Source organism: Octopus bimaculoides, chromosome 10 (assembly GCF_046866305.1).
Source record: "Octopus bimaculoides isolate indiv1 chromosome 10, ASM4686630v1, whole genome shotgun sequence".
NCBI lineage: Eukaryota > Metazoa > Mollusca > Cephalopoda > Octopoda > Octopodidae > Octopus > Octopus bimaculoides.
Genome location: NC_142937.1, coordinates 86825608 through 86853107, shown reverse-complemented (window position 1 = coordinate 86853107; position 27500 = coordinate 86825608). Strand labels below are relative to the sequence as shown.

At 36.1% G+C, this 27500-nt stretch overlaps 1 protein-coding gene and 1 long non-coding RNA gene across 26 annotated transcripts in view; one reads left to right on the top strand and one right to left on the bottom strand.

The window, feature by feature from the left end:
• LOC149133801 (uncharacterized) overlaps window positions 1-2325 on the bottom strand; it is a 26142-nt gene extending 23817 nt beyond the window's left edge. The window contains exon 1 of the long non-coding RNA XR_016243479.1: window positions 2200-2325. This is a non-coding gene — a long non-coding RNA (uncharacterized LOC149133801). The remainder of the gene's footprint in view (window positions 1-2199) is intronic.
• The window catches only part of LOC106884266 (uncharacterized), a 275565-nt gene that overhangs the window by 126857 nt on the left and 121208 nt on the right, over window positions 1-27500 (top strand). For 3 of the 25 annotated variants that reach the window (XM_089358964.1, XM_089358963.1, XM_089358962.1), the window contains exon 1: window positions 12983-13280. The exons of 14 other annotated variants lie outside the window; for them this stretch is intronic. In XM_089358964.1, the coding sequence (XP_089215090.1) occupies window positions 13220-13280 (61 nt within the window). In that variant the 5' untranslated portion in view covers window positions 12983-13219. Of the gene's footprint in view, window positions 1-12833; window positions 13281-27500 lie in introns of those variants that run through there. 8 more of the 25 variants (XM_089358966.1, XM_089358961.1, XM_089358958.1 and 5 more) reach the window with 5 other exon arrangements.

Below are 27500 nucleotides of genomic sequence, written 5' to 3'. Positions count from 1 at the left end.
GAATCTACCTTAGGAATTCTTCAATGTTTGTTTTTGAAAGTAGTGGTTTTCTGATTGCAGCCCTCCTGTGAAATCCGGCTTTGTGCAGCTCCTGGCTAACAGTTTTTGTGGAAACTGGGTTCTCGAGGTGGTCCTTAACCTCTACAGTAATTTTGGGAGCTGTACTTTTGTTCTGTTTTAGTCATCTTGACTGCGGCCATGCTGGAGCACCACCTTTAGTAAAAAAAATCAACTCCAGGACTTATTCTTTGTAAGCCTAGTACTTATTCTATCGGTCTCTTGTTATGAGGACGTGAACACACCAACATCGGTTGTCAAGCGATGGTAGTGGGGGGGACACAAACATAGACACACACATATATACGACGGGCTTCTTTCAGTTTTCATCAACCAGATCCACTTACAAGGCTTTGGTCGGCTTGAGGCTATAGTAGAAAACACTTGCCCAAGGTGCCACACAGTGGGACTGAACCCGGAACCATGTGGTTGGTAAGCAAGCTACTTACCACACAGCCACTCCTGCGCCTATAATCCCACTCCTCTCATCTCCAACAACATTCCGACATATGTTCTCACAAGCTTACATGCCTCAGTGCTTCAGCCCTTCAGAATTAGGGATCGCATGATGTGCACTTCATAGAATGTCAGTGCATTTCTCGGAACTTAATTAACAGGTGTGATTTTATTTCAGGAAAATGTAGCCTGAGACACCTGAAGTGTATGTTTTTCTTTTATGCTTAAGTGATCTTCGTTATGCCAACTACAGTGATGGGCGTTTATGCATACATATGTAAATACACACATGTATTTATATATGGATGCACAAATTTATATATGTGTATATATGCATGTATTCTTTTATTCGTTTCAGTCATTTGACTGCGGCCATGCTGGAACACTGCCTTTAGTCGAACAAATCGACCCCAGGACTTATTCTTTGTAAGCCTAGTACTTATTCTATCGGTCTCTTTTGCTGAACTGCTAAGTTACGGGGACGTAAACACACCAGCATCGGTTGTCAAGCGATGGTGGGGGGACAAACACAGAGACACAAACACACACACACACACATATATATATATATATATACATTATATATATATATATATATATATATATATATATATATACATTATATATATATATATATATATATAATATTATTAGGGACAAAATCCAAATTTACAGGTAAAAAACTCAATTAAAATCAATTTATAAAAAATTAAAATTAAATTGAGCCTTATAGATAAAGTATATATAAAATATATATAGTTTTAGGGAAAATAACCAATTTTCAAGAACTCATCGATGAAAATCCACTATCACATATAGAAAAATTAATAATTAAAAGCACAATAAATGAGTATAATATAAAGTAAAGTAAATATCATAAGATAAATATAATAAAAAGATTACACGTGTTTCATAACCAATTTTCAAATAGAAAAGAAATTTAAATCGATTAAAATCAATTGAAATTATCGAAAATAAGTTCTATTCAAAAATATAGCTACTCGTCAGATCGTAAGTAGAACAATAATTAGATATATATCTCAACCAACAATAAGTACCAAATGAATTAATATGTGATAGTGGATTTTCATCGATGAGTTCTTGAAAATTGGTTATTTTCCCTAAAACTATATATATATATGTATATATATATATATATATATATATATATATATATATATATATATATATATATATATATATATATATGTAAAATATATATAGGGTGGTAAATTTTTTTGAAAATTCACCACTAGTGGCCTATGCATGTATAATATTCATTCAGGTGCCTGGCCTAGAAATCAGGGTATTGGAGTCACGGTCACTAGATCGTGGTTTTGATTCTTGAACAAGGCAGTGCATTGTGTTCCTTGGCAAAACACCTGATTTCACCTTGCTCTGCAGTAACTTTGATATTTGACATGTGGCAGATTTTGCACCTGTACAGGCAATATTGATTTGATAGAGAGAATGAGCTGATGCACAGCGCAAATATATGATCACAATAAACAAATCAACGGCATAGTTTTTTTCAGAAAGAAAACTGAAAAACCCTCATCTGTCATTTATGACAAAAGCAAAAAAGCATGTATGTAACATATATATTCAGAATTACTCTTTTATATGTTCATATAAATAAAATGGGTCTCGAAAACTTAAGTGTAATTGTCAGAATAAAATACTTACAAAAGCTCTTCACTCTCTAATGGCCTGTATAATGTAGAAGTAAAAGCCAAATAGTCTTTGCTTTCATAGCATAATATTTCAAAGCTGAACTTGCATTACACCATTTAACATCTTCATCCATGATATAAACACCGAAGTTGAAAGGTAGCGGCTTTCGTGACTGTCTCACATAAAAATTTTAGTCATTTACAGAATTGCAAATTCTATTCCATGCATGAAATTAAATTTTTTAATAAAATATTGGAAATATTTTGCCTTTAATATTTAATAACTACTACTGAGAGTTTGTGAAGATATGTAGCTTAGTGGTTAGGGTATTCAGCTCCTGATTGTAAGGTTGTGGGTTCAGTTCTCAGTGGTCAGTTGTGTCCTTTTGCTCCAGTCTACTCAACTGGCAAAAAAAATATTTCCCCCCAAAAAGTGGAGAAATTGTCAAAGTACAAAGACCTCGCAATTGAAGTATTCAAAATGTGAGGCATGATGGTGAAAATAATTATTTTTACTCTAGACACAAGGCCTTGAAAATTTTGGTGGAAAGGGAGCTAGTTGATTACATCAAACCCAGTGCGAGCACCCAGAGAGCGCAAACCTCCGCTAAGGCAACACCAACGTCCTCTCAATGATTAGCCAGAGATGATTTTTAAAACGAGGATATCTGAAATAAACTTGACTGCTCTCACAATCGAGAATACTAAAAATGAACCCAACTACTCTCAAAAATTAAGTAAAACAACAGGAAACATAATCCAGAATCCTTGTCTGGTACCAGATCAATTCCAAAATCTAATCACTTTGTGCCAGTCACGAGGCCAAACATCCCTGAAAGTTTCATCTGAATCCATCCAGCGGTTCTTGAAACATCTTGTCCATGGACAAACAAACAAACACAACTGAAAACAATACCTCTACTTTTGCTAAGGCAGAGGAAATAATAAGGGCTTCAAATTTTCACAGAAGGCTGGCAATTTCAGGAAAGGTGGTAAGCTGTTCATATTGGTCCCTGAGATTAACTGGTACTTATTTTATTGACCCCGAAAAGATGAGAAGCAAAGCCAACCTCAACAGAATTTGAACCCAGAACATAAAGAAGGACGAAATACTGCTAAGTGTTTTGCCTGATGTGCTAACAATTCTGTTAGCTCACTGCCTTTAGTAATAATAATAATAATAATAATAATAGCAACAAAAATAATTGCCATTATTTTTATAATTTTTCTGTGTATTCACTGCCTTAGGACACAGATGTTATACAATTGCATATAGTTAATAGCATGAATTTAATAGCTGTGGGGCAGATCTCTTCCTCTGTCCATTTCACAAACAAACGATGATCATATGGAACATTTGTGTCATTGCTATACCATTTTAGGAATTCAGACTGCTTGGAAGCAAACTGACAGTGAAATTGCTAGTTTCTTCCTGTAACTACCAAAGACATAACATGTAAACAATAATATTATTGTTGCTATGACTATAATATAGACAAATATCAAAGAATGACTGATCTTAATCAGATGACTCAGAGAGTGGAAAGGTCATTGCACAGTTGAGAGGTCAAATTAAATGCATTAGCAATGATTTATAATGATGTTGGTTCTTCTGTAATGTTCTATGTTTGAATCCTGCCCAGGCTAACCCTTTTGTCTTTATAGGGTGGAGAAGGGACTTAATTTGATAAGCAAATAATGGGATCGGTTTAAATCAGTTATATCCTAGGCGCATAGTTAAGCCCGTGCTCTTAACCACTATGCCCACAGGCATATAGCATAGTGGTTAAGAACGTGGGCTACTAACCCCAAGATTCCGAGTTCAATTCCAAGCAGTGACCTGAATAATAATAATAATAATAATAATAATAATAATAATAATAATAATAATAATAATAAACATCCTTAACTGGACACTAAACGAACTATGTAAAATAGACAGGAAAACAAGAAAAATAATGACAGGATATAGGATGCACCACCCAAAATCTGACATAGAAAGGCTATATATACAACGCACAGAAGGTGGCAGGGGTCTTATACAGCTAGAAAACTATTATAAAATAACCACCATAGGACTGCAAAAATACCTACTCCAGAAGCAAGGGAAACTAATACAAATAGCCACAAAACACGAGCAAAACAAAAAACTGTTTTCAGTATTTAAGGAAGCTGACAAATACAAACAAGAAATCAATCTACCTAACAAATACGAAGAAGAAGAAGAAGAAACAACAAAAGCTATAAAACAAATGAAATCCAAACTAAAACTAGAACAGCAACGGACCATGATAAAACGATGGCAAGAAAAGCCCCTACATGGTAAATACTGGGCTAAACTAAATGCGAAAGAAATAGACAGAGAAAAATCCCAGCAATGGCTGAGAAGCTCAGGACTCAAAGCAGAGACTGAAGGATTTTTAATTGCTGCACAAGACCAAAGCCTCCCCACCAGAAATTACCAAAAACACATAATGAAAAGAAATATAACAAGTAACTGTAGAATATGTGGAGATCGACAAGAAACAATAAATCATATTATCTCTGGCTGCCCAGTCCTGGCTAAGAAGGAATATATTCACAGACACGACAGAGCTGGGACCTATATACACTGGAAGCTATGCCAACATTATGGAATAACAACAGAAAAAAGATGGTATAAACACACGCCAGAAAAGGTCACAGAAAACGAGAAAGCAACCATACTCTGGGATATGCCAATACACACAGATAGAGAAATTAAGGCAAATAGACCAGATATAGTTGTCAAAGATCATGAAGAAAAAAAAATGCTTTCTAATTGATGTATCAATACCAGCAGATGACAACGTTTCTCTAAAAGAAATGGAAAAACTTTCAAAATACAAAGACCTGGAAATAGAGATAACTCGAATGTGGAATCTAAAAACAGAAACAATTCCTATCATAGTAGGTGCCTTAGGTATAATAAAAAAATATTCAGACAAATACATAACAAAAATAGCAGGACTTACAAATATATATAACATACAGAAAATTGCACTACTGGGTACTGCACACATTCTACGCAAAACACTTTCAATACAGTAAACATAAGAGCACCACAGCAAACCACAGCACATACCCAAGGCGCACAGAGCTGCGCTTGGTAGTGAAGTGAAAGCACGTTATAAAAATAAAACTACTGAATAATAATAATAATAACAACAACAACATCGAAAAATACCTTAAGAATGAAAACCCAGGTTCAAAATTTCCCCAAGACATCTGATGAAGGATGGGGGGTATATCAATGGGCTTCTTTCATTTTCCATCTACCAACGTTCTGGTTGGCCCAGTGCTATAGTGGAAGGCTCTTGTTCAAAATGCCACACTGTGGGATTGAACCTGAAACCAAGTGACTGGGAAGCAAACTTCTTAACCATGTGCCTCATCCTTTAAAAATATTTGATCTTGTGCTAGAGTGAGGAATTCTAATAACCAAGAATTTTATTTAGATCCTTTACATTTTGGTTTTTGTTTTGTTTCCTTATTTTGACCGTGCCTTTTGTTTCCAATCTTCCATGAAAACATGTCTGGTCATGGGCAAATAATACCTTATTTGGAAACAAATATTACCTTACTTAGAAGGTAAAGAGTGAGAACACCTTCAAAACATCTTTGTTCCAGTGTTCTAATGATTCAACTAGCTCAATAGTAGCAGTAGTGGTAGTGGTAGTAGTAGTAATGGCGGTGGTAGTGGTGGTGGTGGTGGTGGTGGTCGTTGTTTATTTTCACTTGGCACCAGGGATGACACATGAGGAGTACAATTACAAATCCAGATGTAAAATATAAGTATACATAGTACAAATAATCTTTTCTACTCTGGATACAAGGCCCGAAATTTTGGTGGAAGGGGGCCAGTCGATTAGATCAGCCCCAGTACACAACTGGTACTTAATTTATTGACCCCAAAAGGGTGAAAGGCAAAGTTGACCTTGGCGGAATTTGAACTCAGAACACAAAGACAGATGAAATACCGTTAAGCGTTTCACCCGGTGTGCTAATGTTTCAGCCAGCTCGCCACCTTATACATGGTACAAATAATGAAGCTTGATAATGGTGATGATGATGACAATGATGATGATGATGATGTGATCCTTTTGATACTGGAGAATCCCTGCTTAGGTCCAATGAACAACACCTACATATCTAAGATCATTTAAAAGACCTCTCCGAAAGACCCTGAAAATAGAAAGAAGAAAATTGCAAATAAAGATTATTTATTGTACAATGTCATATGTTTATGATCATTAATTTTCTAGTAATTAATTCTATTGGACTAATGTTTATAGACAATTTAAATGTTTACAGTTGGATGAACATTTGCATACTGTAACATTGACTGTTTTATCAGTTGAATGACCTTCAATAACTCAACCAAGACAAGTAGCTAATTTAGTATTCACATATTTATGGCAGGAAATATTCTTTTATCTTATATCGTTTTACATGTTCCAGTCAATGCACCGTAGCCGTGCTGGAGCACTGCCTTGACAAGTTGTAGTTGAACTATTTGCTCCCATTACATTTTTTTTTTTTTTGCTTTTAAAAATCTGGCACTTATTCTATCAGTCTCTTTTCCCAAACCACTAAGTCACACAGATGTAAACAAACCAACACCGTTTGTAAAGTGGCGTTGGGGACAGGCATAAACACACACACACACACACATGATGTGCTTGTTTCAGTTTTCATCTCCAATCCATTCACAAGATTTTGGTTGGCCTGGGATTATAGATGAAGATACTTGCCCAAGATGCCATGTCATAGGATTGAACCTGGAAGCATATTGGTGAGAAGCAAACTTCTTACCATACAGCCATGTCTGCAAACTATAATGATTTAAAGAGAAATAATAATACATTGAGAGAAAAAAAAAATCCCTTTTCAAGAAGGGCAGCAGGTCGGCAGAATCATTAGTATGCTGGGTGAAATGCTTAGTGCTATTTCGTTCATCCTTGTATTCTGAGTTCAAATTCTGCAGAGGTCAATTTTGCCTTTCATCCTTTCACGGTCGATAAAATAAGTACCAGTTGAGCATTGGGGTTGATGTAATTGACTTAACTACTCTTGGGTATAAGTATAAAAACCATATCAGAACAATTACCCCCCCCAGAGGACAATTCCCCCTGACAACAACTACCCTCCTGGGACAATTACCCCCCTTAGTTAATGTTATGTCTCAACGCTACTGCTATCCAGCACCTTCCGATGATCTCTACTCAACCGCTACACAACTGCTACTCGACTGCTACTCGACTGCTACTCAACCACTACACAACTGCTACTCGACTGCTACTCGACTGCTACTCAACTGCTACTCGACTATTACTCGACTGCTACTCAACACACCTACCACGGCCAGACTACCTCTATTTAATTGTTTTGGGAGATCCCACTTCTTCGCCAGGGGGCGTCGACACAACAGTTAATTACCTCCTCTCTAATGTATTAAGAAGTTTTAAATCATCATCTGTCGTCCTCAGGGGTAATTATCCTTGGAGTGGGAGTTATTGTCCATGGGGAGTAAATGCCCTAGACTCATAGAAACTGTACCCCTCTGCCAAGCCATGTTGAACCAATGTGGCAGGGTAGGTTCATCAAACCATTATGATCTCAAGCTCAAATTCATGGTCTTCACATCTGAGGAGAGAACGTGTTGAGGTCTTCATCCTACAGTGGACTGACAATAGGCAATCCAATCCAAGACAAGCAGCTATGTGTGCCTTATCAGATATGGTACCAGGATTTGAACTCATGATCGTGAGACTGATGAAACGACAGCTTAATCCCACAACTGCTGTGTCATTGTGTCACTGTCAATAAGAAGACTAATCCAGGACAGCCATCAGCTTATGTTAACTCAATACATATGTTCATTTCCCTGCATCAATTTTTGTTCCCTTTCCATATCTTCTCTTACTGGACAAAAGCCAGTTGTGTGTGTGTGTGTGTGTGTGTGTGTGTGTGTGTGTATGCTGATATATATATGTAACAAATTTATTACATATTAACAAAGAATCACTGCTGTCACTCATATATATATACACACACACATGCATATATTTCATACATGTGTGTGTGTGTGTGTATACATATACATACACAAACACACACACACACACATATATATATATATATATATATATATATATATACACACATACATACATACATACATGCATATATATATATATATATATATATATATATATATATATATATATATATATATATATACATATATATGCATGTATAAATACACATATGCATGCATGCATACATACCTCTATATATAAATATATATATATATATACACACACATACATATATATACATGCACACACACACTCATGAGAGAGAGAGAGAATGAGAGAAATAGATAGGCAAACACAAATATATATATATATATATATATATATATATATGTATTATATATATCTACCTATCTATTATATAACATTGATATACAACAGGCTTCTTCACAATTTCCACCTAACAAATTTCACCCACAAGACAGAGGCTTGTTCAAAGTGTCCCGTATGGACTGCTATCCACCTCAGAGTCGTCACGTGGGTGTACAGCGACCTTCTTAATCCCACACTCACGTCTATGAATCATTATCATTGATTTTTTTAGCCTTCCCCAAAGTTTGTAAGTAACCTTACATACATTAATAAAAATCATTAACGTTGCTGTTAGCTTATAACAGGGTTTCTTAGGAATATTAACTCTCTCTTTCATTACCCCAGGGTCGATAAAATTAAGTAACTATGATAACAGTGATTCCAACTCAATCAGCTATACAGTCAACCATCCCTTTTACACAAGGGTTTTGTTCTCAGTTGAAAGGACTTGCTGTAAACGACGACTTTCTCCAATGTATTATCCGATATAAAGAGAAAGACAACAAACTTGAGTGACCTGGTTGTTGACGATGTCGTCTGCTTTTCATTGATTCTTGTTCACCAAGAAGCGTTGGCTTGCCTTGCAGCTGGTACTTTCTTTCACTGTTTCTAACTGTCCTAACATAGCTTTCATATGGGAAAATACAAAGCTGTAACTAGTAAACAAAGAAGTAGGTAGCATATATATATATATAGACAAACACATACACACAAATATAAATACATATATATATACTCTTTACTCTTTTACTTGTTTCAGTCTTTTGACTGCGGCCATGCTGGAGCACCACCTTTAGTCGAGCAAATCGACCCCAGGACTTATTCTTTAGAAGCCTAGTACTTATTCTATCGGTCTATTTTGCCGAACCGCTAAGTTACAGGGACGTAAACACACCAGCATCGGTTGTCAAGCAATGTTGGGGGGACAAACACAGACACACAAACACATACATACATATATACGACGGGCTTCTTTCAGTTTCCGTCTACCAAATCCACTCACAAGGCTTTGGTCGGCCCGAGGCTATAGTAGAAGGCACTTGCCCAAGATGCCACGCAGTGGGACTGAACCCGGGACCATGTGGTTGGTAAGCAAGTTACTTACCACACAGCCACTCCTATGCCTATAATACATACATATATTATATATATAAAAAAAAAATATATATATATACATACATACATATATACTATATATATAAAATAGATACATACATATACATATATATATATCTTAATATAAATTTGAGTGATGTTTCTCTGTCCATTACGTCTTTATGTTTGTTAACTAATCCTAGTCTGTTGGAAAATGTAACTAAGAAGAGAGGAGGGTGTGTGGAAAAAAAGTAGATTAATACATAAAGATTAATATAGTCAGATACAGAAAGGCATTGAAAGAGAGAGAGAGAGAGAGAGAGAGAGAGGGAGAGAGAGAGAGAGAGAGAGATAGAGGGAGGGAGAGAGGGAGTGATTAATATGTGTGTATGTATGTATATATGTAGAAATGATTATTTGCTGATTAATTAAAACTTTAAAAATTGAAACACTGTCAGCAGCACGGCTATCAACTCTTCTCGTTCTGCACACAGCAAAGTGAAAACTTTACTGGCCTGTTTTGTTAATTGTCATCAAAGCCAAAACTTACCTGTTGCTGTGGCTATTGTTATGTTTGAAGGTGGAGTTAAAGTTTAGTTTTTCTCTCAACTACTTCAGCCAGCCACCTAAGATAAAGGGCAAACATAAACCAACAGCTGTTGATGTTGACAACAGAAATATTAAGAAAGAGAGAGTGCGTGTGTGTGTGCATGTGTGTGTATGCATGCATGCCTGTACATAGATATACTATTTTACTTGTTTTAGTCATTTGACTGCGGCCATGCTGGAGCACCGCCTTTAGTCGAGCAAATCGACCCCAGGACTTATTCTTGGGAAGCCTAGTACTTATTCTATCAGTCTCTTTTACCGAACTGCTAAGTTACAGAGACGTAAACATACCAACATCAGTTGTCAAGCGATGTTGGGGGACAAACACAGACACAGAAACATATATATATATATATATATATACACACACCAGCATCGGTTGTCAAGCGATGTTGGGGGGGGGGGACAAACACATACATCATCATCATCATCATCATCGTCGTTTAACGTCCGCTTTCCATGCTAGCATGGGTTGGATGATTTGACTGAGGATTGGTGAACCAGATGGCTACACCAGGCTCCAATCTGATTTGGCAGAGTTTCTACAGCTAGATGCCTTTCCTAATGCCAACCATTCCGAGAGTGTAGTGGGTGCTTTTACGTGCCACCGGCACAAAGGCCAGTCAGGCAGTACTGGCAACGGCCACACTCAAAATGGTGTATTTTACGTGCCACCTGCATAGGAGCCAGTTCGGCGGCACTAGCAACGATCTCGCTCGAATGTCTTTACACGTGCCATCCGGCACAAGTGCCAGGAAGACAATGCTGGGCACAGGTGCCATTGACGGTTTCGCTTTCGCTTGCACCAATAGGTCTTCGCAAGCCGAGTTTCGTTTCCAATGAAGGAGGCGACGTTAGCATGGGTGCCAGTCGTACGACGGTCTTCTTTCAGTTTCCGTCTACCGAATCCACTCACAAGGCTGTTGTTGTCCCGAGGCTATAGCAGAAGACACTTGCCCAAGGTGTCACACAGTGAGATTGAACCTAGAACCATGTGGTTGGCAAGCAAGCTACTTACCACACAGCCCCTCCTTCAAATCTCAGTGTTTGAATATTTCATTTAAATATATATATATATATATATATATAGAAATAAGTAGTGTTGCGTGAGGGATGACACCTCTAGGTTCCAAATGCTCAATATGTCACCCTAACGACACCATCAGCATTTTGAGGACAATAAATGAAGGATATATATATATATATATATATATATATATACTCACGGTGGTGCACCAGCATGACCGCAGCCACTTGGCTGAAACACATAAATAAATAAATATATATATATATGATACATTCATACATACACGTGTATGTATGTATGTACATATATATATATATATATATATATATATATATATATATATATATATATATATATATATATATATATTCATATATATATATGTATATATATATATATATATATATATTCATATATATATATGTATATATATATATATATATATATATATATATATATATATATATTCATATATATATATGTATATATATATGTATATATATATATATATATATATATATATATATATATACACACACACACGCACACACATATATATATATATACATAAATAATACATTTATATATACATGTATATATATATATATTACATTCATACACACATGTGTATATGTATGTATGCATGTACGTATGTATATATGCATGCATGTATATAAATATAAATATATATATATACACATACATACATACGTCCGCCACTACCCTCCATGAAAACAATTTAATTTGTGTTCGTGAGAAGAACCATTTTAACGATGCGTACTGCCTTAATTCTTCGAAACGCCGGGGTTTTAATGGTGGCAGCTGATGAAGGGGATGTTTCTATGTGGCCTGCTTGTTTGTTGCACCTTGTTTACCATTTTGTCCATGTTCTTTTGCTACGTCATGTACCCAGTTATGTATCTATATGTACATGTAGATGAAGGTATGTACATACATGTACATATATATGCATATACTCATATATTGTTTATATATATATATATATATATATATATACACATACAATACACATATGTGAATGCATATATTTCACTTACCATATATACACACACATACGTATGACTATAGTATAGGCATATAAGGTACTACTAAAGCAGCGCGGACCCGAACGCGCAGTCGCGCGTCCGCGCTAGCTAGTCGGGAGTGGTCGATCCTAACCCTAACCCTAAACCTGTCCCTAACCCTAACCCTATTCCTAACCCTAACCCTAACCCTAAACACGTATTCATTTGCAAACGCGGGTTAGAGATAGGGTTAGGGTTAGGGTTAGCGATAGGGTTAGGGTTAGGATCGACCACTCAAGACTAGCTAGCGCGGACGCGCGACTGCACGGCTGCGCGTTCGGGTCCGCGCTGCTTTAGTAGTACCGGCATATAATATATATATATATATATATATATATATATATATATATATATATATATATATATATATGTATATATAGATTATATTTATACACACACGCACATAAACAGTGTGTGTGTGTCTATGTGTGTCAATACTCACACGGTTTTCTCCACTATTATCACAAAACCTCAAGCACCATCATAGCTAGCAATGTGACTTGTTTTCACAAACACCGCTGTTTTATATACAAAAAACACACACACTCACACACACACAAACACACAAAACAGGTAATCCACCTACCTGTTGGCTGTTCGTTCGCTCGCGCTCTTCCTCTCTCTCTCTCTCTCTCACTCTTTCTAGTTCATTCGTTTTTTTCTTTTCGGCGGTCCAACACTAGATGGGATTTTACTTACCTGTGAATTTCGGAGCTTTAAACAAAACCCCAAATTTCCTTCTCTTATTTTCCCCCCAAAACAAAAATACAACATGAAACGACTTAAAAGATGATACGCAGTAGAAAACAAACTAGAAATTCATCCTCTTGGTTTATCGGTTTTGATCACGGTAAGGCCCACCTCACTCTCTCTCTGTTTTGTTTTAACTTAACTTTTTCTCTCACCCAACTGAGTGTATATGTATTTATATGACTGTTCTGTTCTCTGGATCTATCTGTTTTTATGTAATTGCTCTGTTAAATGTATATGTATGTGAGTTCATGTGTTTGCTCTGTTAACTCTTTGTGTGTGCGTGTGTACCATCGCTCTGTTTATTGTATGTATCTATGTGATTACTCTGTTGTATGTGTATGTTTACTCCTTATCGGTGTACCTGTGTATACACTAACTGTGTGTAAATCCGTGTATACTTTAATTATTAACTATATGTATATATCTGTGTATTGTATTTACTATGTGTGTGTATATTTTTAAACTTCTGTGTGTGTCCTAGTGTACTTTATTAACTCTGTGTGTGTATTTGTTTACTGTTAACTTCTTTGGGCATTTTGTGTGTGTGTGTGTGTGTCATTACATTTCTGTGACAACGTGTGGAACTTTGTCATTACACTTCTGCGGCGACGTGTGTAACTTTGAACAACTTTTTGTATTCTGATTACTTTTTTTGATGAATTAAGTCTGTTCTGTAGGTTCGATTCCCAGTTGAATCCTTTCAATTAATTTTCTCTCTTGTACCTTTGTTTTTTTTGGCCCATTCAATAAACCTGAAGGTGAGTCACCCTGACTGACTTCGTTATCAAATAGTATATCGATTAAATGAGCGATCCTCTTTGTAGTCGATCGACCAGCCCAGAAATTACGACCACATCTCTCTCTCTCTCTCAGATCACACACACACACACACATCGCCCTTAACCCTTTGTCTAAAGCAGTGTTTTCCAGTCATTTTTTTTTTTTTTACCAATGGAGCCCGTTGATGTCTTTTTTACTCGGATGGACTCTCATAACCATTCGATGTTTAAAAAATCTTATGTTTTTATAATTAAATATCATTAGGAATTGCATTAAAAAATTGTTGAAATATTTTGTGCATTGTACAAGTATATAACCGATTTATTGCAGATAAATTTTAACAGCGAAATCGTATATGGACCCCACCAAGGGACATGTTGACCCTAGTTGAAAACCACCGATCTAAAGCATTTTCTTAAGTTTGTCCAAAACATGCAAGCTTGTTTTCAGGCTTAAAGTTAACTCTTATTTCGTCCGTTCTTATAAAAGGAAAGCGTTATGCTATAGATTCCAAGGTGGTTGAAAGAATTGGGAATTTGTATCATATATGATGCATGAGTGCGACGGAAATATGTCTCGTATATCGCATGTGATACATAAGAGAGGCAAGAGGTTAAAAGAAAGTGGGGGGGGGACCCAGGAAAGACATATTGCACAATGTATTTGAGGGATAAATTACATTTAAAAGACGAGATTGTCTCGACTGGGACGCATTTAGGCCGTGTGCCTGCTTGACCGTTCTGACCTAGGGTTAAATGACAACATATGAAAGTTGGCGGGGAGATTAAATGTCTGCTTCCACTCCCTCTTATGCTCAGCTCAAGTTTTTGTGATTGTTGACTGTCATTCATTTCTCTGGGATCGACAAAGGGCGAGAGGTGGGGGCAACTTCGTAAACACGTAATTCCGGGTACAGTCCTATCGTAGGTTTGGGTTGACCGAATTTGTTAGACGATAATCATATAGGAACTCGGTATATATGTACGTGTACACACAGGTTTATATATACATACATACACACACACACACACACACACACACCATGCATTAATTTCAAAATATATATTTTACTTTCTACTATAGGCACAAAGGATGCGGTACTTTGCCTTTCATCCTTTCAGCGTGGTCGATAGTCGACTGCACCAACCCTAGTGCTCAACTGGTACTTATTGGCGGAATATACAGGGTGTCCACAAAGTCTGGGTACATGGGGATTAACACATACTTTAAGAAATTATTATTTCTTATATTTGTTTATGTTAAGATTTTATTTACTCCATGTACCCACATGGGGATTAACACATACTTTAAGAAATTGTTATTTCTTATATTTAATTGTTTATGTCATGATTTTATTTACTTCATGTACCCAGACCTTGTGGGCACCCTGTATAAACTCGGAAGAAATGCCGCTAATCATTTTTTCCGACGCGTTATTCTGCCAACCTTTGAGTTAGAAAATGTATTAAAATGCATTTTTTAAACGGCGCGAACGTTATCTGAACTCAATGCATTGGTTAGAGTAGATAGATGTGTTTATAATCAAAATTTGACAGTCTACTCCGAGTACCGCCCTTGGCAGAGTTGTTCAGAATTGCCAGAGTATAAACTCAACTTTACACACACACACACACACACACACATATGCACACCGGAGTGCAAAGTAAACAAGTGGTTAAATCACAGACTTTGTTCCTTGGCAGTCTGCGTGCGTATGTATGTATATATGTATGTATGTATGTAAAGATTTACACACACACGCACACACTCATGCGTATTGATATGTATTTCTTTTACATCCCAATATTAGAAGAAATTTATATTTACATGTCGTGTATTTAAACTATTCTGTTTAATTTTTTATAAATGGATTATATACTTCGACAACGTGGTTAGTCAGTGCATTGCATTCATTGCATAGTGTTTCTCTCTCGTTTTTTTTTTTTATTTTTTAAGTATTTAAAATATAAAGTATAAGTTTCTAATATACGTATTTAACCTCGTTGTAGAAGATAAACACACTGGTTACATTGCAGGTTAATTAACTAGTTAATCCTTATTGTCACATATACACTGCTGTGCAAAATTAGATTGACTGAATCGTAGTTTGTGAGCACTGTAAGCAGCTATAAAGTTATACTCTATCTTTGGACAGCAAATGTGTATTTTTCCCCTGATGAAGGTCTAACAAAGCTAGAAACTAGTCAGATTAATCCCTCCTTATTTTTGTCCACGGACAGATATGTGTTATGTTCTCAGCGAAGCTAAATTGTATGTTTATTCAAAAGCGTACATTAAATAATGCGAAAACGAATTGTTTCTGCTATCGCAAACCACACACACACACACACACACATATATATTTATCCATGGAATTCAAAAGCTCAGTCTTTTAACGTCGTTAAACTCCAATATAGTATTTGGAAGAATAGAAAACGCGATCTCAATGATATTACAAAAATTTCATTGGGGCTGCTCCACAGCTGTTTCTATAACATTGTCATCTCTATAATAAACATTATCATCTGTATAATAATTGCATATCAAAAACGTTCCTGATGAAATAAATTTCCACATCACATTATTTAATAGCTACAATTAATTATGTAATTATTGTATTGTTGACTGTTTCCACATGTGTCACGGAAACAATTGTAGATCGGAACAAATGAAAATTTTGGCGTATCGTCGAGTGTTTTTCTATTCTTACACACATACACATACGCATGTGTGGGTAAAAAATGTAAACACTAAGAAAACTGAAAATCCAACATTCTTTGAACGAAGTCCTTTGTTATACTTGTTCAGTCGCTACTAACGCCCTGTTGTCAGTATTTCCATCAGAAATGCCGCGAACCAGAAATTGGTCCGTTGGAAACTTGTAACCAATGATGTTATTGTTCTCCAATTGCGTTATAAAATAAACGAAACCTAAATCTAGCCTAGATTCAAATTCAGTAGAGACATCTCTCTCTCCCCCTCATAGATTTCTCTGGCTTTGTATGCGCGTGTGAACATTTTTTATTTTTTATTTTACATCATTATCAAACTAAGATCGATAAAATAAATAGCTGGTTAAGTACCCGGGTTGGTGAGTGGGAAGTGGTCGATACAATCGACAACACCAGAAGTGGAGAAATTAAAAAAAAATTTTTAATTTGCATTAAAGAAAATAAATACACAAGAAAAAAAAAAAATAAACGGATTATATTTGGCATAACTACAGTTTAGCGCCCCATCACGTCTTCGATTCCTAATAACTTTTTTAATAATGCATATTTTTAACGAAATTTTGAAGAGGAACGCTTTCGCAGGTTTACATTACTATTATGTTGATGAATTAGAAAAAAAAAAAATTATTTTATTCAAAAATGGACAAAACTATTTAATAGCTTGCTCACGATCGTAGCATAACGTAATGATATTAGATAAGAGAAATGGGGTAAATTGAGGATATCATCCCTCACGCTTTCTATCTGTATTCGTTAATGCTTGCATTATAAAATATTTTCCATTTATTTGTAATGTAGTAGGCGCTACACGTAAGCTCTGATTTTTTATTTTTTATCATGCTTTCCAATTTTATGTTGATAACAAACGATATTAATCTGGATAACGTCATGGATATTTTTTATGTTGCAACGATCGTGAGCGGGTATGGACTTATTTTCTTTCTCCATAAAAAAAACAATATTTTTCGCTTTTGTTTTAAATTTCATCAAAGCAGTCATAATTTGACCTTCGAAAACGTATCTCTGTAAAATTTCATTAAAAGATATGCATTATAACGAAAGTTGTATGAAAACGAAATTATGTGGGGCATTAAACTACAGATGGGTCTTACATTTATCGTGAAACTAATTAATAATAAGCTATGAAATAATTAAACTGACTCTTTAGATTTGATTATGTGGATGATGATGATGATGTGTGTGTGTGTGTGAAAGCATGGCCGAGAGGTTTTGGGTGTTGCTCTCACGATCTCAAGATCGTGATTTCGATTCCCAGACCGGCGGTGCGTCGTGTTGTTGAGCAAAACACTTCATTTGACGTTACTCTAGTCTACTCGGCTGTAGAATGGCTAACCCTGCAGCGGAGTGGCGCAGAATTGAAATGTTGGTCTCAAAAGCTACAATTATGAGGAAGCGCATTGTGATCAGCGGTGTACAGCAACATCCGATAGTCTGATCGATACAGTGTGTGAGTGGATTTGGTAGAAGGAAACTGAAAGAAGCCCGTCGTGTATATATATTCTAATATTATTTTATATGTTTCAGCCTTGAGGCTGCGGCCATGATGGGGCACTGCCAGTGTTAAAACGTAAGGACAGACAGATGCTGCTAAGCATTTTGCCCGGCATGCTAACGATTCTGCCAGCTCATATACATGTGTGTGTGTATTTGTGTTTGTCCCCCACCATCGCCTGCCAATCTATCGACAGGGCAGGTTGGCGTCCAGCCAGTCTCACACAAGCGTAGCATAATGGGCCGGTGCCCCATCCTGCAGAAAGTACAGACCCTGTCCTCCATCCTGCTGTTGTAATAACGGCAAAAGCAGCTTCTGTAGCATAGCCAATCTTTTGCTCTTCTGTTAATCGGGTGGACATAATTGATATAACAGTATATCTGAAATAGGGGGAAAAACAAGAAATAAAAATAGAAGATTTCAGCTTTCAAATGACATATGAAATAGAAAAGTTGAATAAATATCAACAAAGTTACAAGCAAAAGAAAATATATAGTTACTTAAGGCGGACCCTGTATATATATATATATATATATATATATATATATATATATATATATATATAAGGCAGATAAATGGCATGAAGATCCAAGCTGGATCCTCAGTAAGCATTTCTGTGAATGCTGGCTATCAAAGTGTATATGTGTAGATGGTATATCTTGAAGAAGACTATCCATACAAACTGGAATTCTGGGTTAAGTAGATTCGTCACATATTAAATCAAAGACTGGAATTTATGATGTTTTAAATTCTTTTATTGAGGTCATTTCTTGACAATCTGGGAAATGCATTTCATGAATATTAAATATTAATATGAATATTAATTAATATGAATAAAGATATGACAAAGCTTTTAAAATTATTTTTGAGACTTTATCCGAAGAAACGCGCATGGTTTACATTGAAAAAGATATATTAATATTTTGAATTCATTTAATTCATATTAATATTTATATTCTTGAATTGTATTTCTCCTGTTGTATGGAAACAGCATTATAAAAGAATGAAAGATAATACCATAAATGCCAGTCTTTCATTTAATGTATGTGTCAGAAACTGTTTATCATAATTCCTCATCTATCTATCTGTCTGTCTGCATATATATATATATATATATATATATATATATATATATATATATATATATATATACATACATATATATATATATATATATATATATATATATATATATATATATATATATATATACAGAGAGAGAGAAAACTTTTAAAAGGTTTCTCTCTCTCTCTGTATATATATATATATATATATATATACAGAGAGAGAGAGAAACCTTTTAAAAGTTTTATCAAAAATTAAAGATTGTAATGAAAAGTGAAAAAGAAAAATACTACTGTTATTGTAACGATAATATTTCGTGTTTTAATCACTGATCATTTATTCATTATTGCAATAATAGCATGAGAAAGCAAAATGCTTTCATTTATGTCAGTATACAAGCGGCTCTCAAAAATCTTTCTGTAATTAAAGTGGCCCGCAATGTAATTCCAGTTTGCCAGACCTGTTCTAGACTAACCTAGACCTAACAGTCAACATTAGTATTATAAAGTATTTTGTAGATGGACAAAAGAAAGCAGTATTGTTATTTTGGTGAAATTTCTAACATTATTAATGGAAATCATTATATACAGGGTGGGTGAAGAATAAGTAAGCATTAAAAATTGGTAATAAAATCTATATTCCTTTTACAAATTTATTGAAACAAATGATACATGGGAAAATAAAAGTAAATCTTCATATTTCAACGTAAGCACCGGTGGCGTCAACCAGTTTCCTCAAACGGCCAGGTATGGAATGAACAACCTTCTAGAGGATGTCGTCTGGGATATCATTGAAAACCGCTTGAATCCATGTCTCCAGGTCCTCCAGTGTACGAGGTTCTGTCCTGTACACCTCCTCTTTGTGTAATCCTAATAGGTAAAAATCACATAGAGATCTGGCCTTCTGCGGTCACAGTGTTCAGGTTTTAGCTCCTGCACGTAATGGGGTTTCCACGGACGAAAATTCAATTCTTTATGCAACACCGTACGTATAGTGTGTCTTGTTAGTCCACTTTCACGAGCTACTTGACATGTTGATTTTTGCGGGCTGCGATTAAACATCTCCTGCACTGTTGCCACGTTTTCCGCTAATCTGGATGTGGTTGGACGGCCACTTCTTGCATCATTCACAAAGCTTGTGGTCATGAGCTTTGCATGTCACCTTTTTATTGTCTCCGGACGTAGTGTTGCATGCTTACCTTTCCATGCATGCCACCATCTCTGAACCAAAACAATGGAATTCCACACTTCATAGCGTGCTGCTATCGTAGTTCGCTCCTGAACAGTTAAGCGACCGGCCATCTGGAACAGCCTGCTCGTGAAATTAACGTGCAAGTGGCTGAGCACTCCACAGACACGTGTACCCTTAACGTAGTTCTCGAGGAGATTCAGCGTGACACAGCGTGACAAGGCTGGCCCTTTGAATTACAGGCACAACAGAAACAAAGAGTGAGAGAAAGTTGTGGTGAAAGAGTACAGCAGGGTTCGGCACCATCCCCCTGCCGGAGCCTTGTGGAGCTTTAGGTGTTTTCGCTCAATAAACACTCACAACGCCCGGTCTGGGAATCGAAACTGCAATCCTATGACCGCGAGTCCTCTGCCCTAACCACTGGGCCATTGAGCCTCCACTTAACTCTATGATAAACATTGGCCTTAGAACACTAAAATCTGGCGATATTAGAAGAAGGAAATAATAAAAAATATGCAAAGAGTGTTTATAAATTTTAGCTTTAGTATTCATGTGTCTGTTATCGAAGAATTGTTGTAGCTGTTTGAACAATGCTTTAGCAGTAGTAGAAAATTTTGAATTATCAGCAGTTTGTGCTATTAACAAAGCTTTTGACTATATTCAGCAAAGACTGGAGAAGAAGCGCATTGTGGAGCTGGAGATAACACTGCATACATAAGCGCAGACCCCATATTGTGTTTGTATTTTTGCATTTTATCTTTCTGGGTAAAATTACTGCCGATTCTCCGCTGTGTGATGCTGTTTCTCACAATACATTTGAAGAACCGGCTTGTCTTGAAGTTCCTAAGTCCAGTCGGTCGAAGACGTCAATCGCCAAGTTTAAAGTGTGGAAAGCACTAATTAACTAATTAATAACCATGAGGGCATAGGGGACAACTCTAGTATTAGTTGCCTGGCTGTGTTGAAACGAAACTTCGGAGAAACAAGGGTTGCGTTGAAGCCCCAGTATGCAGCCTATGTATTTAAACCCATTTAACATCTGTTCTTTTTATCATATTCTTTAATTTATTAGGAAGAAATTCGTTAGCACGCTTCGAACTTTCTCTCATCCACCCATCCTCCACTCAATGTTCGGAATAAAAATGTGTTGAGACCATTTCCAATAAATAGAGTAAGAAAGAATCAGCTGGATTTAGTGTAGATAATGCTCTAAGCTTGGAGACCGCTTCTTAAAAAAAAAAAAATGGCACATTACGAAAATTGAAAACATATACCGCATTTGATAGCAATCATAAGATGTATTTTTCTTGTTTTCACAAAAATCACCCCGAGTCCTGAATACGAATTTGGCTTTCCTATACACTTCAATGTTCTAAAAAGGAATTTTCTTTCTGATTTTGCGCTGCTGAAATTGGGATGCAGCTAATACACCGATCACATACCATCAAATACAATACGCTTTTTTAATTATGCTGAGATCTCTGCAGATTATGAGAGATCCTAAGCTGTTGCTAAAGTAGCTTATGTTTAAAATCCGGGACACGAAACATTCGGATGTTAAATCGCAGAATGAGTAACTTCCTCTTTGGTAACGTGTTTAATCCAATGTTTTACTGAGTCATAGATTGAGAGAAAGCCACCAAGTTATCAAAGCAATTCTATTATAGGCACAAAGCCTGAAGTTTAGAGAAGGAAAACAATAGCAACGGATTAGCGACGAAGAAACACTACAGCTGTACTAGTTGTAGACAACCTTTTTACCTCTTACTTGTTCCAATCGGTTGACTGCGACCATGCTGGGGCACCGACTTGAAGAATTCTTCAAGTCGAATGTATCAACTCCCAGTTTTAATTTATTTTTGGTAAATTTTCAGATTAGCACCCGCACGATCTTCACTAGGGTGTTAGGGTTAGGGTTTTAGGGTCAGAGTTAGGGGTTAGGGTTAGGGACGGAATTCCCTAACCCTAAAACCCTAACCCTAACCCTAATCCTAACCGTAACCGTAACCCTATCCCTAACACCCAAGTGAAAATCGTGCGGCTGTTAATCTGAAAATTTACCTTATTTTTTTTTTAAAGCTTAGTACTTATTCTGTTTTCTTTTACCGATCCGTTATATTACGGGGACGTAAACGCACGAATACCGGTTGTCAAGCGATGGTGTGAGACAAACACAAGCACCGAGACACACCACACACACACATACGACAGACTTCTTTCAGTTTCTGTCTACCAAATCCACTCACAAGGCTTTGGTCTGCTGAAGCTATAGTAGAAGACACTTGCCCAAGGTGCCACGCATTAGGACTGAACCCAGAACCATGTGACTGGGAAGCAAGCTTCTTGCAACACTGTCACGTTCAAAACTTTTTCCTTCCCCGACATATGACTGGTTTACTCCTAGGTGAATCATGACTGAGAAAGCTTGTGATGAAAAGCATTCCATCTGTGTGACCATCCCATCTTTTTCTCGAGCATTGTACGTCTAGGACTCTTTTATCGAACGTATCCACTCCTTTTTCGAATCGGTAATATGTCATCGGAGGAAAATTTCTAGCTAGTCTTATGATCAAATGCACTGTCCCTTGTTGACTCGGGACCTTGGGTAAATTTGGACAAGTACACTCGCACGCACTTGTCCAAACGTACCGGTCCTTGTGGGTGGTTAGAATTTGTGAGCTACCATGGTCAAATGGCATGACATGTTTATTCACAGTTCGTGAGTTTCACATTTTGATCCTGACAAATTTTTCGCATGGCTGAGCTGAAAAAATTAGAGATATTTGAGGATTTCCCTACATGTACCCACGCATACTCGCGTTTGTTTAATCTATTCAAATGGTCTCCCCCCCTCTCTCTCTCTTTGTATGTGTATGCAATGTCGTGTGTGTGTGTGCGTATATATATATATATATATATATATATATATATATATATATATTATATTTCGAAACGCCGGTGTTTTAATGGTGGCAGCTGATGAAGGAGATGTTTCTATGTGGCTTGCTTGTTTGTTGTACCTTGTTTATCATTTTGTCCATGTTCTTTTGCCACGTCATGTACCCAGTTATGTATCTATATGTACATGTAGATGAAGGTATGTACATACATGTACATATATATGCATATACTCATATATTGTTTGTATATATATATATATATATATATATATATATATATATATATATATATATATAGACACAGCCACCCACCCACATATGTGCGAGCAAGACCCGTATTACGCACCAGACAAACAAAGCGATTACTTGGGGCCCCAAAAGCTGGAACTCCACAAGTGACAACATTTATTGCACCAGTTAAAAGCACGAAGACGGAGTTATTTGAGAAAATTCTGGTGGTTTGAAAGCATTTAAAAAGATCCAAACTTAGTAATAACGAACGCAGGTGTGTGAATAGAACAAAAGCAGTTGCAATGGAAGGCTTTATGTGGCCCTTCGAACTGCTAGAAATAGAAGCCAAATATATTTCTCATTATTTCGTTTGTCTATCTGGTTTGCAAACTTTTTTATGTGAATTCGTCTGTTGAAAATTAGGCCCACTACTTGACTAATTATAAAGGACTGGAATTGAACCAGTGCGTGTATTAATAATTTATTTCTTTATTGCCCACAGGGGGCTAAACATAGAGGGGACAAACAAGGGGATTGAGTCGATTACATCGACCCAGTGATTAACTGGTACTTATTTAATCGACCCCGAAAAGATGAAAGGCAAAGTCGACCTCGGCGGAATTTGAACTCAGAACGTAACGGCAGACGAAATACCGCTAGGCATTGGCATAATGACTCTCCCTATAAACAAATAAAAATTCTCATTATTTCCTAAGGAAAAAGAAAGTTATCCCCACGTAACCCTTAAAAAACAGGGTGGTTATAACTAGAATGCTTTTGGACGTGATAGTCACGGAGAGAATAACTTATCACTCGAGATCTGTTCGGTGGTGGCCTGGGGCTAAACTATAACAGCAACGAAAGGGCACATGTCAAATGGCTACGGCTGACACACCTGTGTTCCTAGTTCTGTTGAATCCCAACGTAGGTGTTATCTACCTGATTTAGAGGTGTGATAACTAGTAGTAACAGAAGAGTCAACCAACGAGCATCCATTACAAATATCTTCTTTATTCTATCCACCTTTTAATTGTGTATTGGTGACAAGATAAGTATTATATGACGGGATTTGAAGTGGTTTGTATAAGGTTCAGTACTGGCTACATTGGGGGACACACTTCACAGATTAATAAAATAAACACTCCATTGTGAAATCAGTCAGTTACAACAAAATAATACAGTTTGAAAGGATTTTAGTATATACTATACAGCCGTCGCTCCCGAGTTTTTTTTTTAAGTACCTTATACCATGTATAATTGTTTAATAATAAAATACTATTCTAATATTTGTCAAGTAATAAAATGAAGTAAATAGGCGCAGGAGTGGCTGTGTGGTAAGTAGCTTGCTTACCAACCACATGGTCTTCTACTATAGCCTCTGCCCAACCAAAGCCTTGTGATTGGATTTGGTAGATGGAAACTGAAAGAAGCCCGTCGTGTATATGTATATATATATATATATATATATATATATATATATATATATATATATACTTTATTTATTTAAAAGCAGCAGAAATATAACAAAAAAACCGTTACTCATATATATATATATGTGTGTGTGTGTGTGTGTCTGTCCCCCAACATCGCTCGACAACCGATGCTGGTGTGTTTACGTACCCGTAACTTAGCGGTTCAGCAAAGAGATTGATAGAATAAGTACTAGGCTTACAAAGAATAATTCCTGGGGTCGATTTGCTCGACTAAAGGCGGTGCTCCAGCATGGCTGCAGTCAAATGACTGAAACAAGTAAAAGAGTAATGAAATAGCATACTAATATTTGGAAAACACTTTGGATCTTTTTGTAATAAAACACGATACTTGCTTTTGAAGGGATTTTCAGTAATAAAACATATACTAATATTTGAAGGAATATTCGAAGGAATTTTTGAAGGGCCTCTTGTGATAAAAGTATATGAAAGAACTTTGGTAATAATATATATATATAAGCATTTGAAGAGATTTTTAGTAATAAAATACTACACCAATATTTTTAGGGACTTCAGTGTTAAAAGTTTTAGTTGAAAGGGTTAGAGTAATACAATATTTACCGGGTTTTGAAGGGACTATGGTAATAAAATATACAGTTATAAATAAAGGGATTTTTGTTTCTAACATAAAAAGACTGGATATTTGAGGGAACTAGTGGCAGTGTGTCAATAAGTTAATGAAAGTTTCTCAAGTTTGACGATACAGAATCCACCTTTCCTTCACTTTCTCTTTTAGTTCAAAGACCCTTTGTTTGCACGATCATAAAGTAGATAAGATAGGTAGGTAGTTTAGCTCAATACAATAAAATCATCGACAACTTAAATTAGTCAGTCAGTAGAGCAGAAGGTAGGGAGGCAGAATAAAAGACAGGTGAAAAGGTGACTATGAAGAAGACGCGAGGTAAAAACAGAAAGACAACGAAAACAGCTGAATTGTTAGTTTAATTTTTTTTTTTTACATTTGTGATTAAAAAAAAGAAAAGAAAACATTCAGTTGACCTCGAGGTTGATGACAGAACTTTCTCAATTGTTTAGCTCACATCTTCTCCGCCTTCCCTCCACGTGATTTCGCTAAACCATTTGTTCCCTCCATTCACCTCGTTCACTCATTAAGTTAGGATTCGTTTTGTATTGTCATCGGTAACGATGACACACCACCAATGACAGCTTTGGTTTATGTAGTATCTATTTCACAGACATACACGCACGCATATAAATATACGGACAGACGTATTTGTTTAAGAAGATGGCTCACAAAAGACTAGTCGCGTTTTATTCTCTTGAGAAAATATGTGAGAAGAGCATTGGAATGAAGGAAGTACTTTAGAGGAGGAAACATCAAATGTTAGAACACGTGTGTTTATTACAAAGAAGGATTTGGAAGGAGTAAGAGTTTCATTGATATTTATGTATATATATGCATATAAATCGTCATCATCATTATTTAACGTCTGCTTTTATGCTGGCATGGCTTGGATGGTTTGACAGGAGCTGGCAAGCCAGAGTGCCGCACCAGACTCCAATTGTCTGTTTTGACAGGGTTTTTGTTTTAACGGATGGATGCCCTTCTTAACACCAACCATCCCGCAGAAGTAGGCTGAGTTTTTTTTACGTGACACAAATATACAGGGGCACATATCTACCCATAGACGTACACACATATGTTCAAACTTACATAAACATGCACAACAAACATATTTACATATATTGACAAAAATAGTGCAGTTTAAGGAATATTGCTTGAATTAAAAAAAAAAAATTAATTTGCACAAACCAATTTGTCCACTCTCCTGCAATCCATGTCAGTGCTACTTTGGTATGTGATCTACATGTTTCATTTATTTATTACGGCTTAAATGAAACATTCTTACATTTATTTAAAACAAGATGAAGCAAATTTGTAACAGGTTTACTAATTTTATGGGCGAAGCAAACAAACATCAGCTAGAAAAGTAAAAAAAAAAAAAAAATAGAGAATTCATTATTAAAAAGAAATTGGAATGAAGCAAATTTGAAACAAGTTTACTAATTTTATTGGTGAACCGAAAGAACATCAGCTAGAAAGGCAAGAAAAAAAAGCATAACTTTTCTTGTAGATCACCATATAAAGTGTAGATCACAATATAAAGTGTAAATCACATACCAAAGCAGTTTCATAATATGTAGATCACATGCCAAAGTAGCATCTTCTGGTCAGTGATCACAGTCATGTATATATATATACACGAAGGGCTTCTTTCAGTTTCCGTCTACCAGATCCCCTCACAAGGTTTTGGTCTGCCCGAGGCAATTGTACAAGATACTTGCCCAAGATACCACACAGTGGGACTGAACCCGGAACCATGTAGTTGGGAAGCAAGCTTCTTACCACGCCTGTATATAAATATGTATATAGTTGAAATTTATAGAAAAACAAAA